Source organism: Alternaria triticimaculans, assembly GCF_023758025.1.
Source record: "Alternaria triticimaculans strain BMP 0046 chromosome Unknown scaffold_8, whole genome shotgun sequence".
NCBI lineage: Eukaryota > Fungi > Ascomycota > Dothideomycetes > Pleosporales > Pleosporaceae > Alternaria > Alternaria triticimaculans.
In genome coordinates this window covers 812,179-828,993 of record NW_026055965.1, presented here as the reverse complement: position 1 = coordinate 828,993, position 16,815 = coordinate 812,179, and the positions used below count along the sequence as shown (strand labels likewise).

The following is a 16,815-nucleotide window of genomic DNA, read 5'->3' as shown; positions in this document are numbered from 1 at the left end:
ACTGGACATTTGCGTCGATCAGATGGAGCAGCTACAGTGAAACACTTACGTTTCCGTTCACCAATACCACCGCACTTCTACACCGTCCATTAGCTCTACCTCGTCTTTTGTTAATGCAAGCTTGCACACATACGCGTGTCGCTTTCTTCTCTTGGAGCCTTATCATTACCTACCTGGTGATCGCATATGCCGCAAAGCGTCAGCTTATCATGTTCTTGAAACCTGCGACGTGCGAAATCCGCTACCTGCCTGGATCGCTTCACCAAATTCAAAGAAAGCTACAAACACCCTGCAGTCTACATCAGTATTAAAATAGACTTTGGTAAAACTTAACGCAATGTAGGCTTCTTGGATACTTATTTCTTGTACCTGCTATGGGTGGCTAGGGCTGTGTACCTAGGTATTCTTCCCCTGGTTTGATGTGGCTTGTGGATTTACCCCTCATTCAGCTCCCTACCACAGCCAGTGACAGCCGTGCTGCAATTTAACGCCATGCCAGCACTCAGCCCCATACTGTAGGCTGTGCCTCTTATCGGTCCTATCGTCCCAGCTGGCGAGGCGCACTTATTTCAATCTTTCCAGATCACTTCCGCTTGATTTTCCACCTGAGCTTCTTCCAGAGCCCTCCACTACAACTTGGGGCCCGAACATGTGCTCGTGATGTCGGGCCTCCCCTCCAAACTAATGTCCGTCTTCTCTGCGACCAACGAGAACTATGCTGCGCTAGCAAATATCAAGTTCGATTTCTCCCTCGTCAAAATGGAAGCGCCAATCGAGTTTAGTGGTATTGCTTCCGGGCTCTCTACCAGAAGACGAGTTGAGGCTGAAGAAGGCCCTTCCCATAAGACAGCACGTCGGCTAGGGGCTTTGTTCGAAGATGTTGTGCCATCCACGCCAAAGCTGATATCTGCATACGGGCGGCGAATGTCGGAGATCATGAATGCCTCTGGAGTCAACGACATCGGCGCTGGACAGCATGGACCGTTCGAGCCATATGTTGGAGCGGATGTTACGACTCTCTGGGCTGCGGCAACATCTGGGATACCGGCTCTGGGCGTGTATCTCCTCAGTTGCCTATTGGCTCGCGCTTGGGACGCAAAAGTAGCTACAGCAATATGGGTAGAGATAGTTGCAGCAAGAAAGATCGAGATCGAAGAAGGACTCAAAAGCAACGGCAACGTGTCTGCCACCTCGCTCCTTGGTGCATGCCAAGACATCACGAGAAAAGATCTTGCTTTGTGGGACAGTAGTGCAAGAGCCTGGCTTCGCAGAGCGGACAAATCGAAACAATTTGCGCAACGTCAACTGTCGCTCATTGTTAGAAACATCAATACTCCAATCCCCGGGGGGCCTTCAACCTACGACCAAGTCATGAACGTGTGGAAGCGATCAATGCTGGCTGTCGAGCAATTTCTGTCCGGCAAACCACAGGACATCATCGATGGATCGGTATTCGTGGCGTTTTCTGCGTGGCACCTCTACCCAGATCTGATTGTGTTCACACCTGAACCCAAGAAAGTCGAGTTCAAAGACAAGCTCGTCCCTTCTTCTGGAGTAGGCACTGTTGGTGTAGAGCATAACCGGAGATCTTCCGAAGGAGAAGGTGTGCAATGGTCACTAGCCTTATCACACTTACAGTATTATGGCGCTCCTGTCGTAGTCAGTGGCAACCAAGAGAGTTCGAGAGTGACCTTTCGTCAACTGCAGATCGTCGCGTTGGGTGGTCTGCTTGGGAGATGGAAGGTCAGTCTACGGGACTATACAAGAGTGGCGGAATGGTTCAAGCTCCTCTGGTCTCGACTGGGCATGTCTGAAGAAAACGTGAAAGAAGGCAAATCCTCTGAATTCGGATGGCTCCTACCTTTTGTACTTGCGGCAAATCAGCTTCTAACTACGAACGATCAAGATCGCAAACGTAACGAGACATTGTTGAAACACGGGACCAGGAGAGCAAAGTGGTTCTTGTCTAATCAAGAGCCTCCCCCTTCGCCATTCTTTGGTCTACTCAACACACTCGTAGTGTGTGGACTTCAAGAAAAGCTCGACATCGACTCTGGCATCGCTTACCTTCGTGCCGTAGCGGAGAAACTGAAATTAGACGGAAGCGATGCAATCATCTGCTACGCTCACAGCGCTTCGAATAGACCCTCTGCTGCAGCAATCGACTACTACGAACTTGCCACAGTACATAGAGCCAACTCGGACAGTCATACGACATGGATCTGCCCGAATGGCGAGCCAACGTCACTTCCATCCTTAAATTTGCCCTTCAACTCGAAGTCTCTAGAAGACAGAATAAGTTCCATCGCCGGTCGAGGTGAGTTGTGCATCCGTTATGCAAGCCGGCCAGACTTCGATGGGAATACTACTCACTTCCGATGGGCGGATCCGCCACTACCCTACCAACCAAACTATTCGACCGTCGCGCGTCACCATGAAGATGAGAGTCGCCAATCCAAGAAAGTTAAAATAGAGATCGGCTTCGACGCTATTCTTGGTGATTCGCGTCTAGGCCTGTTTCTCCAAAGCGAGGCGCGTAGTATAACGCGTAGAGGACGTGATCCATTACGGTCTTATCAAGAAGAGGCGAGACTCGAGACCATGAAAACAGACACTCTCTCGATTTCGGTAGAAAAGTTCAAAGAAGCCAAAATACAATCGGCCCGATTGAGAGATTACATGTGTTCTTTGATACACCTCAACGAAGAAGAATCGATGTACAGCTCTCTCCGAGCCCCCGGGGTATCATTGTTCTCGGGCTTCCACAAGTTCGATCTTGGCTTCAGCAAATCGCTGTATGCTCTGGAGTTAGCTTCATACGTGTACACCGACCTCGTCCATGCTACAATCTCGTTGAAACTGATGACCCTGCATCTATCGGATGCTGCGTGGTTCAAATGTTTGTTCGACAGATGGAAGATTCGGGGCAATAACTCGGATCTCCGGTTTGATGGAATGCCACTTCTCACCTCGTTACGAGCTCCGCTACCCGATCGAAACGAGTCGTTCGGATGTATAGCTCTGTTTGACTCGGGAGTAGTCGATCTCGTTCCCGAGGACTTCAGCCATGCATTTGCTTTATGCTCAGAAGATACGATCTACGTTCCAGCAGTTGTACTATCCGACCCTTTCATCTCAGTAGCAGACCACGAAATGAGAAGTATCACGGGTAACATTGGCCGCCAAGGCATCTCGATACTCGTCTCACCTGTCGAGCCACGAATACGCGAACTCAGCAACAACTATGAGCTGGTATCACACGAGCCATACGACTTCAAACGCGAAAACAACTTTGGTGCAACCTCATTACACCTATCCTTCACCGACTGGACAGTCCCTCTCGCAACCGAAGACACGCGCATGATAGACCATGATGCTCACGCAGTAGAAGCAGTCATATCTATCCATGACCGCGGTGTTTGGGTCGGCGACATCAACATTCTCGACGTCGATTTTCGGGATATGCTTCGGTTTAAACCAATGACGTCTTGCGAAGGAAAGCATGACCAAGATTGCGACGTCGACTACACATCCATCGATAGCTGGGAAGAGTTGCTGGATGAACCCAATGGTGTTGGCGTTTTTAGAGCGCATGGGAATTGGGCTGCGCGACTGGCTGCAGTGAGTATTCTGTCGCGGGGTCAAACTGGAGGTTATAACTTTGGCGTTCTTGGGCCTGAGCCTTTGTGTTTGAGATGTTTGGAGGAAGAACTCGAGAAGCCTGCATGGAACATGCTGGACTATGAGTCGAAGCTGCCTTCATTCTGTATAGACTGATACCCAATTCTATTGGATAGGTTAGCGTTGCCAGATCCTTGGTCATGGAATGTTTTTAGTCCAAGCGCAAGACGCCAAAGACGTAACAATAATGAAGCACCGGGGAATGGATATCGTCTTAGACGTTATGGGCGCGCACTGCTTCGCATAAATAAAATAGGGAAAAACCGAAGATGTGATATGAGAAAGACCAGTAGTTGGTGTGGAGTGCGGCGTGCTTTGCGATGGTAGGTGGGCAACAGAGCCAGTGCAGAGAGTGTTACAATATCTGCGAAGCTCCTTAGATTTATCTCATCCGCATTTGGAGGAGTACAAGCATCGCCATCCCGACGCTAGAGATTCTCCAGAATCGTTGGTATTTCGCTACGAGTACGGGGCATTTGGGGACTGAGCCTATGGGCATGCGGTTTGGCGCCTTGGTATGTGTCTTTATTGATGGGGATATTCCGTTCGTTCTGCGGAGCGAGAACCTCTGATAGAATGGTGGAATTTGGCAGGAACGGACACGCGCCGAAGATATTGTTTAGGTAAGAATCTGATAGGCTGCGATTGCTTTTACAACACAATGTGCATAGAACACCTGGGTAGTGTTAAAGAGGAATATGTAACTCTAGTCATAATTTGGGAGCATACACTCAAAGCAGCAACCAGGTGAAGTTTAGTTCAAGCCTTGGGACAGAGTATTTGGAGGGGTGTGTGCAGGTGAACCAGACAGCCAGAAAGCTAGGCCTTAGCGAGCCGAACGCAGGCATCCTTGCGCCGCCCGGACTCTGAGGCGCAAGAGGAGAGGGCTTGCGAGTAGCCAGTGAGCTGTGTTGACGTGGGAATAGAAGTTAGTAATAATGTGCGAGGCTTCGGTCAAGCCTTTTTTTCTGCTGTCGCTCGATTCAGAACGCTGATGCCTCTGTTTGTAGTCGTCGATATTTGATTGGCCACCAGTCCTCAGCTTGGACCATGTCACCCTGTCTGACCCCAGTCCCGTGCACTTGTCTTAACCTCGATTTATCCGGATCGTCGTCAGTAGAGTACCGTGGCTGAGGCGTTTCTCATTCGTGCATTCACACAACAGCCACAACAGCTCGTTCATGGAGGGCCGTCGTCTCCTCCACGCGCTTCGAGAAGCCTTTCACTCCACAGCCTCCCTCGCCCAACTCTACTCTTCTCTCCAACGCTCCTCGTGCAGACCACACCCGCCCCCCTACATCTACACAATTTGCTCGTCCTTTCTCTCTGGTTCTCTCTCTTGACTAGCACATTCAAGTACGTGACAGTATAACCACTGATCATGGAGCCTCTCATCATTATAAATATTATATTCCTTCAAACGGCCATAACCAAAGCCTCCCTCGTTCCGAACGTCCGTGATCTACACACCGTCAATCAGGAACCTCCCAGTACTTCCGTTCAAGCTCAATCGGGGTGGTCACGACAAGACATCTTCACCCTAGTTAGTGTCTGCATAGCGGTAGTTGGCATCTTGATTGGTGTGCTCGTCGCCTCGCCCATGTTACGTGAGTGGTTGTACAGGCCTTTCCACCGTAAGCTGAGATCGTTCTTAAAGTGACATGTCTCATCCAAGCTAATGGTTTTTCTTCACCCAAGACTGTGCGATCCATGTACGACGCAGAAGGGTACGCCGGCAGGATGAAGCTAGACGGCGATTGCAGGAGCGATACGAGGACTATGTCAGGTTCCGCGAGTTCCTGGAACTGATGGGATAGCACATGACGGCGGCAGAACATATTGGCATATCGAAAGTCGGTCAACGCAGGAAAGGTAGTCCCAGGGTATTCGAAAGCGGATTTAGCGAGGACTGTATAGGAGCGTGGAGACGTGATGTTGGTCTGAAAGTCCTTGTTAGCTTTTTGTATGCGCAGCTCAGTGTCAGATGCAATAGTAGAAATCGATGCTTTATGCTTGGGATTTGTATGCGCGAAATCTAAACCAATGCGAGCGCGGCGCCAAGGTGGCTAGAGGTCGTGTCGTATTTTGCCGCATTCATTTTGCTAAAACCTAATTAGTACCTTCCTCCTAAGGCGATGTATACTTGTACTCTGAATTTCTTCTTCCGAATCACGACTGCCGCTGCTTGAGGCAGATCCTATGTAACCAATGCTTCGCAATATAGTAGCTGTGGCCATGGTAATAAAGTGCGCGGATCGAAAATGGTTTATTCGAAGGTAAAGGCCGAGCTCGTCACGCAGTGAGTATGTATTCGAGTCTCTCAGGCAGTATCGTACGAGAATCAACAACGCAGCACCGTAAAGTGGGAAGTGGGTAAGTACGCTGACGTCGATCCTGCTATAATTAGGCCCGGGGTGCCTGACTGTGGGGTGACTAATGCAACGTGCCGTGTGAAGCTCTTCATGAAGGCAGGATCGTGGGTACCTGTTCGGGAAGGCGGATGTACGATGATGACGATGTTCGTATTGGACGCCTAGAGTCATATATAAGAGTGGAGAGCTTGTCGGTGAAAGAAGATCCCATCTCTTAGGTACCAACAAGTACTTCGAACCAATCTTCATCATGCACTTCACACAGACAGCTTTCGCTGCCATTCTGGCAATCACGTCTTCAGCCGCTGCATCTCCCCTGGCGGCCCGTCAGAGTGCGCTTCAGGACTGGCAAGTCACCAGGGTGAATGTCTACACGCCGTCGGGACGCCCTGGTAGCTACCCATGGGCTTCCATCACAGCCGACGTGACAGACCCCAACGTGATCGATCTTGGTCCCGCAAGATTCGATGCTACCAACGTCACCGCGCCAGCTGGAAGTCAAGGACTTGTACGTCTAAAATTTCCTGTCTCTTACTCCAGTACGTTTGCTGATGCGTCCCTAGAACTGCAAAGCGCAATGGTACACTAAGGGCGAGAACCCCCTAGACCGGACTTGGCCGTGCGATGGCACATCCGATGGCTACTGGGTCATGAACGTCCTGGAGGGAAGCGATGGTTTCGGAACTCGCGACTTCACCCTGAAGTTTACCCACGTAGCCGACGTCAAGTACCAGGGTGCGCAGTACACGGCGACGTATGAAGCGGAAGGTTACTTCACGGGCGGCCAGAACCTCGCTGGTTCATGTGGTGGAAGTGGAGTCTGCAGCTTTGGCTTGAAGGCTGAGGCGAAACCCTTTGCGATTACCCCAAAGAAGCTATAGAGGTCGGGAGATGAGAGCTTGGAAGGGATGATAGAGATGATGGGATTCTCGTAACTATTACACCTGTGCAATGTATTAGTCAAGGTATGCTAAAGCGCCGTCCGAGATGAAATGCCAATCCAAACCTCAACATGCTTCCAACAAACCTCAACTTCGCCCCCAAGTCATGCGTGTAAAGGTATGGTAACCTCTTCACTCGTAGATGCGGGATAGCGTGGTAAGATATCGTCGCATGTTTTCAGGCGACACAGTTACAGTTTGTACTTTGCATGGCCTTACGATGCATCATGGTGACCTTATTCCCGTGCTGCTCGCCGTGGAAGGATGACGATCGGTTGACGTCTTCGCTCGGTGATCGACATCGCCCATTGCTGCTGGACATGACTGAGAATCATAAGAACGTTGCGCGACTCCGGGATCTCGTAGAAGTGCCGTGGTCAGAATGCGCACTCGTAGTTGTACGCGCCATCGGAAGTGGCCGGCGAAGCTATCGGGGACGCGCTTGCTATCACGCATCAGCATCGCGACTTCCGTCAGTTGCCGGCGCACTCCGTCAGCAGCCCCAGATATCCACACATCCCTCTGAAAATCATTACTACGGCGATACTGCGCAGAGATAATTCGCGTCTACTCGTCTTCTAGCCCACTGTTGCTCAGGGTTTGCTGTGCTGATCGAGCGAGTTAGTGCTAACGGACTGGGTTATCCCCGCATCTCAGCTCCGGACTTGGCACCGTCACAAGCTTGGAGCTCCCCTCCCCCGAACGTGGGCCTGGCGTTTACCATTCACGGCCAGCCGACTAGCCTGCATCAGTCTGCCGACCCAGAAGATCCTCGGCCCAGACGTCAAGATGGGTGACGTCTGTATCATGAATATATTATCTGCCGACCGCCCAGCCCTCTCCGCACGCTGCATACCCCATTGCATTCCTCCCTTCGTACCTTGAGTACTTGAACATATCCATCAATTGTATCAGACATTTACATCTTTCACAATGGCAGCTAGCGCCGATAGTATCCTGCGGGAGGTCAACATCCTCGGCGACCTCAACGACCAGAACCGTCACATCCTCAGCAAGGACGCCTGTGTCTTCCTTGCGCTTCTCCACCGCACATTCAATGAGCGCCGGAAGGCGCTGCTTCAGCGACGAGTAATCCGACAAGCTGAGCTCGACAAGGGAAACCTTCTCGACTTCCTCCCAGAGACCAAGCACATCCGTGAGAACGATGCTTGGAAGGGCGCACCACCCGCGCCAGGTCTCGTTGACAGGCGCGTCGAGATCACGGGCCCGACAGATCGCAAGATGGTAGTCAACGCCCTGAACTCGAACGTCTGGACATACATGGCCGACTTTGAGGGTATGTATTCAATCCTGGATATGAAAGGGATGATAGCTAACCTCCACCAGACTCATCTGCACCAACATGGGACAACATGATCAACGGTCAACTCAACCTCTACGACGCCATCCGCAAGCAAGTCGACTTCAAGCAAGGCGAGAAGGAGTACAAGCTCCGCACCGACCGAACACTCCCCACACTCATTGCTCGCGCGCGAGGATGGCATCTCGAGGAGAAGCACTTCACCGTTGATGGAGAGCCCATCTCTGGTGGGCTGTTCGACTTTGGACTGTACTTCTTCCACAACGCACACGAGCTCGTCAAGCGCGGAGCGGGACCATACTTCTACCTGCCCAAGATGGAGTCGCATCTTGAGGCTAGGCTGTGGAACGATGCATTCAACCTGGCGCAGGACTACATTGGCATGAGGCGCGGAACCATTCGCGGTACCGTCTTGATCGAGACCATCACCGCCGCTTTCGAGATGGATGAGGTACGTTGAGCACACCACCAACACATCTGGATTATACTGACTGCTACATAGATCATCTACGAGCTCCGCGACCACTCCTCAGGTCTCAACTGCGGTCGCTGGGATTACATCTTCAGCACCATCAAGCGCTTCCGCCAGAACCCCAACTTCGTCCTCCCCGACCGCGACTCCGTCACCATGACCTCGCCCTTCATGGACGCCTACGTCAAGCTTCTCATCAAGACTTGCCACAGGCGCGGCGTACACGCCATGGGCGGTATGGCTGCTCAGATTCCGATCAAGACCGACCCGAAAGCAAACGATGCTGCCATGGCCAAGGTGCGCGCCGACAAGCTCCGCGAGGCACGCGCTGGCCACGACGGTACATGGGTAGCTCACCCAGCCCTTGCGGCTATCGCGAGCGAAGTCTTCAACGAGCACATGCCTACGCCCAACCAAATGCACGTCCGCCGCGAAGACGTCCACATCACCGCCAACGACCTCCTCAACATGAACGTGCCCGGCAAGGTCACCGAGGACGGCATTCGCAAGAACCTTGACATCGGTCTCAGCTACATGGAGGCCTGGGTACGTGGTGTCGGCTGTGTACCCATCAATTACCTCATGGAGGACGCTGCTACAGCCGAGGTCTCAAGAAGTCAACTGTGGCAATGGACCAGGCACAACGTCGAGACTGCCGAGGGCAAGAAGGTGACCAAGGACTACGCGCTCAAGCTTCTGCACGAGCAAGCTAAGGCACTCAGCGACAAGGCACCAAAGGGCAACAAGTTCCATCTTGCGGCCAAGTACTTTGAGGGACAGGTCACTGGAGAGGACTACGCCGAGTTCTTGACATCGTAAGTCCAACCCCATCTTTCCTTAACGATACATGCTAACAACGTCCCAGACTACTCTACAACGAGATCACAAACGTAGGTGCGCCCAAGGGAGCCGCCAAGTTGTAGTCTACACTTTGCGATACCTTGCACTTTCCTTACATCTATTGCTATATCCTGTAACCTTATACCAGTGTCCAGACCCGAAGAGTCTGTACCCAAAACCAATGAAGTTCATAATCCTCAAAATCACTACCACTACCCTGCTTGCACATCGTATCACCTAAGCATGTGAACGTAAGCTAACGCGGCTACCACAGGTCGGCTCCCCGGTTGCGGCCTCGAAACTGTAGACGGGCGTGTGCCGAGGTATGATTCAGACGCTCGGATGTACAGTGCATGGACGGTAAAGATGCGCTTAGGAAGAACAGCGATTAGTCTAGAGTGGAAGAGGGGGTGACATGTGAAAGGCCATTGCTCGAATAGTATATGATGAACACACGCACAGTCGGCCCCAGCCACATCATCGGATGTCTTACTTGTGATATACACGGTACCACTGCGATAGCAATATGCCTTGAATGAGTTAACGACGTCTGATTATTCCGTAGCGGGGAAGAGTCTTGATCATGTTGGGTCGACGATGAGGCGCAATGGAAACAATAAGGTCTGCGGACAAGAACTTGAAAGAAAAGAACGTTCACATGAACATTTGAAACCCATGATTCGTAGTCTCGTGGTATCTAGAGAAGTGGCGTTATCATGCCGAGTGCATTCAGTGTCCCGCGACTATGCAGACCAGATACATGACTAAACACCCATTTTGACCTGACCAATGCACCGAAGAAGCCCCAAATATCACCCTTACTTCCTGAGCAGACGCTGGTAGAAAGCAAGCTCCTCGCCCTCGAGGACGTAGCCGTCGCAGCGACCGCTCTGGCCGGGACGGGAAGAGACAGCGGCGTACAGACGACCGGCCTCGAACTGCTTCTCAACAGCGTTCTCGATCTTTCCTCCGTTCTTCAAGCGGTCGGCCTGCTTCTTGGAGACCGAGTTGGACTTCTTCTTGTCCTCCTCCTTCTCACCGGCCTTGGCCTGCCTCCTGCGGCCGAGCGAAGAGCCGTAGTGGGCCTCGTACCATTGTCGGAAGGGAGCGGCATCGATCTGGACGATAGCGGAGCGGGTCAGGGTGTTGGTACGGACGAGCTCGTTGTTGGAGGGGTGGTAGACGACACCGATGACACGGGTCTTCTTGGCGATGCCCTCGGAGCCCCAGGAGAAGTTGCCGGCTTCGAGACGAAGAGCACGGAACTTGCGGTTGCCGCCACGAGTGCGGACAAGATGGACACGCTTTGTGCCAATACGGGTATTGGCAGGCTGGCGGCCCTTCTCGAAAGCCCTGAAGCCATGTTAGACATGACTAGAGAAGCGATCGGGTTATGCATACCTCTTCTTGCGGTAGTATGCGCGCTTCGCACCGGACGCGGAACGCTTGTGGCGAGAGTCTCGTGAGATACTGGCGAGTGTTAGTGGCTGCAGCGGAGTGGGGGTGAGGGAAGGATAGATACCCCATGATTGCGGTTGTTCAGAAGACGCTGTGTCCACAATCAAATTAGCCTTTGCTCTCAGTTGCAAATCGACGAAGCCGCAGCATTGTTCCAGCTGCCCGAGACGTCCCCCGCCTTGTACTGCCTGCTGTGGGAGTGTAGATATCGAGCGACTCGCGTGCGACCATACAATCCATTGGCGGAGGCTGACGGCGGCGGAACATTCGCGGGGCAGCGTCGATGTCGCAATGCTGAACGGCTCCGTATAATCGAGTAGAGGGCGTTCTGTATAGCGTACCTGATGTCGGGTCTCCTGGTGCAATCTGTGTTGTCGTTGGGGTTAGTTGGCGCTTGTCAGAAGTCGAAGAGGAAATTCACGAAACTCATTTTCGCAGCTGCGTTGGTGCCAAGATACGCTAGCAGTAAGCGAGTCCTCCGCCGCCCCATCGCTCCTGCCATCACCAGAACATCTCAACGAACGTTAGCAGTACACATCACTTATGCGTGATAGTTATAAGTACAGTCTGCGCTGTTGGGACCTCGATCACCGCCGACGCGCTTAACCCCCGACCGAAAGACAAGACGACCAGGAACGGAACACCACGCAAAGCCATCAATCACCACATGGGCTGTGGACAGCATGAGAACGGCAGCCATAGATGGCCATCAGAAGGGTTGTCGTCTGGCTAACTTTTGAAAAGCCGCTCATCTGTCACGAAGTCGATGTTATTCCTTCTTCGAGCGCTGCAACATGCTCATCCGCCACCTCTGCAGCTGCTAGCTACACATGGTTCGCCAAGATTGTATCTTTCTCAACGTCCACAGATGTTGCTGATCCTGTCATTGTGTTGGATCGGTAGTACGGAAACCAGCAGCTCCAGGGCATGCCAGTCTTCTTGCGAGAACGCGCGTTGACAGCAACAGTATGCTATGATGACGATCTCGCGGCCACAAGTGCTTGTGACAACAATGTCTACCGTTTGATCCTCTTCACACGGCTTTTTGTGTTAGTCCCTGAGTTCCGTTAGATGTTTAACGTCGAAAGCAGCTCAAAGATCTTCCCTCGGCCAACACATAAAGATCCTGTCCCTTGTGTAGCTCGGAGCGAGCGAAGCACGCATCGGCTACACGCATGAACCTCCCGCTATCACCCGTGAAAGCAGCTGCGTGATCAGGTTATCAATACTACACAGGCTCTTCCGTGCCCAGAAAGATGCGATCAGCAGGACAGTGAACGCGTGTCGAATGACCCTGGTGCGATATCGAGGGACGTTTCTAGCGAGCACCTAGAAACACCATACATGTCCTCACCACGTGCGTTCAACCTTGCACCGAAGGTTTGTCGCCTGAATGGGCCCGGCTGAATGTCATATACGCCACCCGCGACGAGCGCTTCGGACGGGTCCTCCGCAACCTGCATGTTGGGTCGACAAGTCACCTTTACATTTGGGAAGTCATCGATAACGCTTGAGTGTTCAACAGCTGAATTCTCTTGCGTCATCGAACATGCATCGATACCAAGTTTGTGTTGAGATCTCAGGCCTGTACTACGGCTGTGTGACAGAACTACGACAATCAAGCTCAGCCAATGTCACGTAAAGTTGCGATGAGCTGACGAAAACGCTGGAGATGACCAACACATCATGCGCATTGTTATTGTGCTGCTCGGGCACATGGCATTCCTCCTCGAACCCTGTCCTAGAACTCCTTCGACCTGGTTAAAGACTTCTATCAGAGACCTGTGCGATCGTGATTCGTCCGTTCGCGATAACCTCGTCACTTTTGCAGGCAGCACGGGTATGGTACAGGGGTTGCGGCTCGCTAAGGTACCTGGAAGGAACCAGTCTCTGGTAAACATCCAGCCGACGTATAAGGTTGCGTTCCCGCTCCGGGTAAAGCCATCTCCGCATTCGGGCGTTTCCAATCGGCACAATCGTAACCCCAGAATCCAAGAAAGTCTAATCAATAGCAATCTAAGTAGATGTTGTGTACCACAGTCCTAGCCTTTATCTCAGTCACCGGCCATCTCCTCGGTATATGTAGGACGCGGAGATTTTTGATTCATTACCTTTGATTGCTTGCTGAGATCCTGCATTAGGTGTTTTGAGAGGGTGTAATGTAAGACTGAGGTATCCTCTGTTCTTCGCAGTCACCACTTCCACATCATGACTCTTTGAGAATACTCTGTATCTGAAGCCATCTTCACCATGTACTCCGGTGCCGACCTTCGGTTGTGTCATGTCTTGTGCCTATGTGCGACTTGGCTAGGCGTTACATCCGCGCTAGCACAGGCGGGTATGCATCAGGTGTTGGCCATCATAGGACACTAGAATCATTCGCGCTGACTTTCATACAGAGCTAGCCGACTATGGGTCAGAATTCGCCTCGGGAGTCCAGTACTCTGTGACAGCGGAACCAAGTGAGTGGCGCTGACTAGCCCAAAGTTCGATGGCTGATCTGACATGTCGTGTCTAATAGACTCCAATATTGGTGCACCCACAGATCTTGCGCCTCCAGTAGACCCAACACCTCCCCCCAATGCGATACCTTCGCAGCAACCCGGAATCATCCATACTGTTTCGCTCCCGGAGCCAAATCTCATTCCCTCAACGCTGGTCCCGTCTGGAGCCATACCGACTGCGCCATTGCCAATCTCAAACCCGTTGCTCATTCCCACTGGCGGACCACCGACGGATGTGACGACTGTGTTGACCACGTCTCAAGGAAATGCCACAGGGACGCCGCCAATGCTGTCAACAGTTGAAGGGCTGAAACCAATTCCGCCAGCCGCAACACAGATTGGAGACCCGAATGGGCATCACGAGATCAGCGAGCCAAACTTCAGTTCTACGCGGCCGTGTCGAGGATGCTCGCCAGTATTTGAGATACCTGCTACAGGGTGGCTGGATAACCCAGTCGGAGAGCAACATGGCTCCACTATACAAGAAGAACAGACACAAGCGGCAACAGCAGACCTTCCGCAGGTAACGATATCAGCTGGGGTATCTGACATTGTTATTGGCCAAGCTCCAAGTCATGGTGACTTCGTGATAGGAAGTTCTTTTACTCTTACGCCTGGTCAGATCGTTACCGTTGGGGACACACCTATTGTGGTAGAGACCTCAGAAGGCAAGACCAAGATTGTCGTGGGGACTACTGTCATCTCTCTGCAACCTTTTCAACCTGCTATCACAGACGCGCACATGTCGCAGCCACCGGTCCTACTTCCACCAATACTCACCATCGGTACCGAAGTCATCGCACCCAATGCGCAGACAGAATACGTTATTGCAGACCAAACTCTTTCTCCAGGCGACGAGCCCCTGACTATATCCGGAACAACACTCATTCTCGCACCTTCCGCGACGGCACTCATCATCAACGGCGAAACATCCAGTATCACTCCAATGTCTGGTAACGTGTATACGTCCACAGTCGCGGCTGCCTTGACCTTCAAAGATCATGTGTATACGCCGAATCGCGCTGGCTACATTGTGATAAGTCCTGGCACGACTTTGGTCCCTGGAGGCGCCCCCGTTACAGTTGACGGCACAACGTTGAGCCTCGAGCATAGCGGAACTGCCGTAGTCGTCCAAGGCACTACAATGAGTCTTCAACCGGTCACGACAGTCGTCACATTGACCAAGGGGCCAGATGCGCTTGGGACAGGGTCGGGTGGAGATGGCGGGAATGTTCACGGGCAGTCGACTGGCAACGGCTATGCTTACCCCACAGGAGAACCGATCATCGCGGGAGCGACACGAACTAGTAGTGCGATACCAGAAAATTGGCTGGGAAGCTTCCTGTTGCTGATATGGTGGGGTACGGGGTATCTTGCAGTCCGACTATGAAAGGGTTGGTGTATTCGCATAGATTGAACCTGTAGATCTTCGCGCGATAGATCTCTCAATGCATCCAGCGGCGTTTGAATTGGGATGTTGACCTAAACCACAATTGCGCGCGGATAGATCTTGGCCATTCTTGTGAACAAATGTGTCTATTCTTCAGGCTGGCGATTGCGATGGCTCCATGCTGATGACGAAAGAGCTGAGTGGTAGACGCTGGCGGGCGGCGCTGTAGGGTTGGCACACCGCGAAACTCGGAGTCACGATAGTCGTCAGATGACCCCTTCGTGGCATCGAGAAAGATCTGGCAGCACGATCGTGAGCTTGCGAAAAAAATCACTCACTTGCTGTCACACCACACCCCCTATCCACACCGTCGTCACGCGCCCCAGCGCTCACCGAACAAAAAATTCTCGTCGCCAAACCTCCAAAGGCATTTCTCTAACAGTTAACGGACATGCGCTCAAGGTAAAACACGGTCTTTACGTACAAACATCCACTCCCAGTGGAACAGCAGCGTCTAGACTAAAAGGACCGAAGCAAACTTGGCATCCGACGGGCAACTCGGGGGCGGGAAAGGGCCTGCGTGGATCAGGTACACGCCGTGGTGCGACGAAGCGTGGCAGCCAATAACAGAGATTTTCCCCGCCATACCTCCAAAGGCAGTCTTCTAGCAGCTAACGGACACGACCGAAAACTCGTCACCGCGCCTTTACACACACATGCGCCCTGCCAAAATTAGCCGCCGACGGGAAACGCTCCGGCGCGCCATCGGAAAAGACGCACCAGGGTAGGGCGTGGGCACCTCATTGTCATGATGATGGTGGCACGGACCCCCTCACGCCCTGTGAAGGTGTTCGTTGACAAGACTTCAGTGGGTTTGTCAGCCCGCAGCCAATCAGACGGCCGCATGGCCTCAAATCTCACGATCGTTTCGTCGACATGTGCAGGGCGTGCGCAGAGTGTGCTGAGTAAAATTTTGGCAAAGGTTTGGTCCCAGGGCGTGACCGGTGATGCTTGGCGGGTGTCATAGAGAAGTTTCTGGGGATGGGCTGGGGGAGTATAAAGGGATGGGTGGGTACGTGAGGATGGAGGCATCAACACAGCAAAGCATACCACAGCCTCCAAGCAAAGCAACTACTACTATCAGTTCTTCGATCGACTCTCGAACATCTACTTCACATCGATCATCACCACAACACAAACAACCACCACCAAAATGACCAACTTCCTCTCCTCCGTCGCGGCACACGCAAAGGCCCACCACGAGAGCGTCAACGCTGCCTACAACACCTACTACACCGGCTCCTCCGCAACCACCCCATCAGCCTCCACACAAACCTCCCGCAACTCCTCCATGGCGGGCCCTTCTTCCACTCAGCGCAACCCCACCAACGCCGCCAAGGCATGGAAGGCCATCAAGCAGCACCACCGCGAGATGAACTCCGCCTTCGCCGTCTACTACAGCCCCGGCAACTCTCCCTCAGCATCTCGCAGCTCATCCCTCGCTTCCAGCCCCAGGCAGAGCGGCGAGGCACCCCGCAAGGGCGCTGCTACCGGAGAGAAGGAGATGGCTGCTGAGCTTGGCCCAAGGAACTACCAGAAGGCGTGGAGGGCTCTCAAGAACAAGGTTGTTGAGCACCACAAGAGCGTTAGCAACGCTTACGAGCAGACCTATGGCATCCACTAGACGCCTCGATTGCTAAGCACGGGGAAGATGTGGGGTTGTAATACTTGGGAAACGGAAAAGGGAAAACAAAAGTGAATTTTTGGGATGCGCATATACCACTGGGATTTGGCTCGGTAGCTAGGCGTTTTGGGATCTGGATTGGGACTGAGATC

At 52.6% G+C, this 16,815-nt stretch overlaps 5 protein-coding genes across 5 annotated transcripts; 4 read left to right on the top strand and 1 right to left on the bottom strand.

Moving 5' to 3' along the window:
• Nucleotides 1-6,303: 6,303 nt before the first annotated feature.
• On the top strand, nt 6,304-6,934 carry J4E78_006203 (uncharacterized protein; the record flags this gene model as incomplete). The annotated part of the gene is made up of 2 exons (XM_049366816.1): nt 6,304-6,561; nt 6,617-6,934. The coding sequence occupies 2 exons, from the start codon at nt 6,304-6,306 to the stop codon at nt 6,932-6,934; spliced, it is 576 nt and encodes a 191-aa protein (XP_049221522.1).
• Nucleotides 6,935-7,927: 993 nt separating this feature from the next.
• On the top strand, nt 7,928-9,710 carry J4E78_006202 (uncharacterized protein; the record flags this gene model as incomplete). The annotated part of the gene is made up of 4 exons (XM_049366815.1): nt 7,928-8,291; nt 8,342-8,766; nt 8,818-9,602; nt 9,653-9,710. 4 exons carry the CDS (start codon nt 7,928-7,930, stop codon nt 9,708-9,710), a joined length of 1,632 nt encoding a protein of 543 aa, XP_049221521.1.
• Nucleotides 9,711-10,445: 735 nt separating this feature from the next.
• RPS8A (ribosomal protein S8A) lies at nt 10,446-11,515 on the bottom strand (the record flags this gene model as incomplete). Its single annotated transcript, XM_049366814.1, has 4 exons — nt 10,446-10,980; nt 11,029-11,176; nt 11,427-11,451; nt 11,507-11,515. 4 exons carry the CDS (start codon nt 11,513-11,515, stop codon nt 10,446-10,448), a joined length of 717 nt encoding a protein of 238 aa, XP_049221520.1.
• A 2,424-nt stretch (nt 11,516-13,939) lies between these two features.
• Nucleotides 13,940-14,979, top strand: J4E78_006200 (uncharacterized protein; the record flags this gene model as incomplete). Its single annotated transcript, XM_049366813.1, has 2 exons — nt 13,940-14,112; nt 14,163-14,979. 2 exons carry the CDS (start codon nt 13,940-13,942, stop codon nt 14,977-14,979), a joined length of 990 nt encoding a protein of 329 aa, XP_049221519.1.
• Nucleotides 14,980-16,192: 1,213 nt separating this feature from the next.
• Nucleotides 16,193-16,663, top strand: J4E78_006199 (uncharacterized protein; the record flags this gene model as incomplete). Its single annotated transcript, XM_049366812.1, has 1 exon — nt 16,193-16,663. One exon carries the CDS (start codon nt 16,193-16,195, stop codon nt 16,661-16,663), a length of 471 nt encoding a protein of 156 aa, XP_049221518.1.
• Between the last annotated feature and the right edge of the window lie 152 nt (nt 16,664-16,815).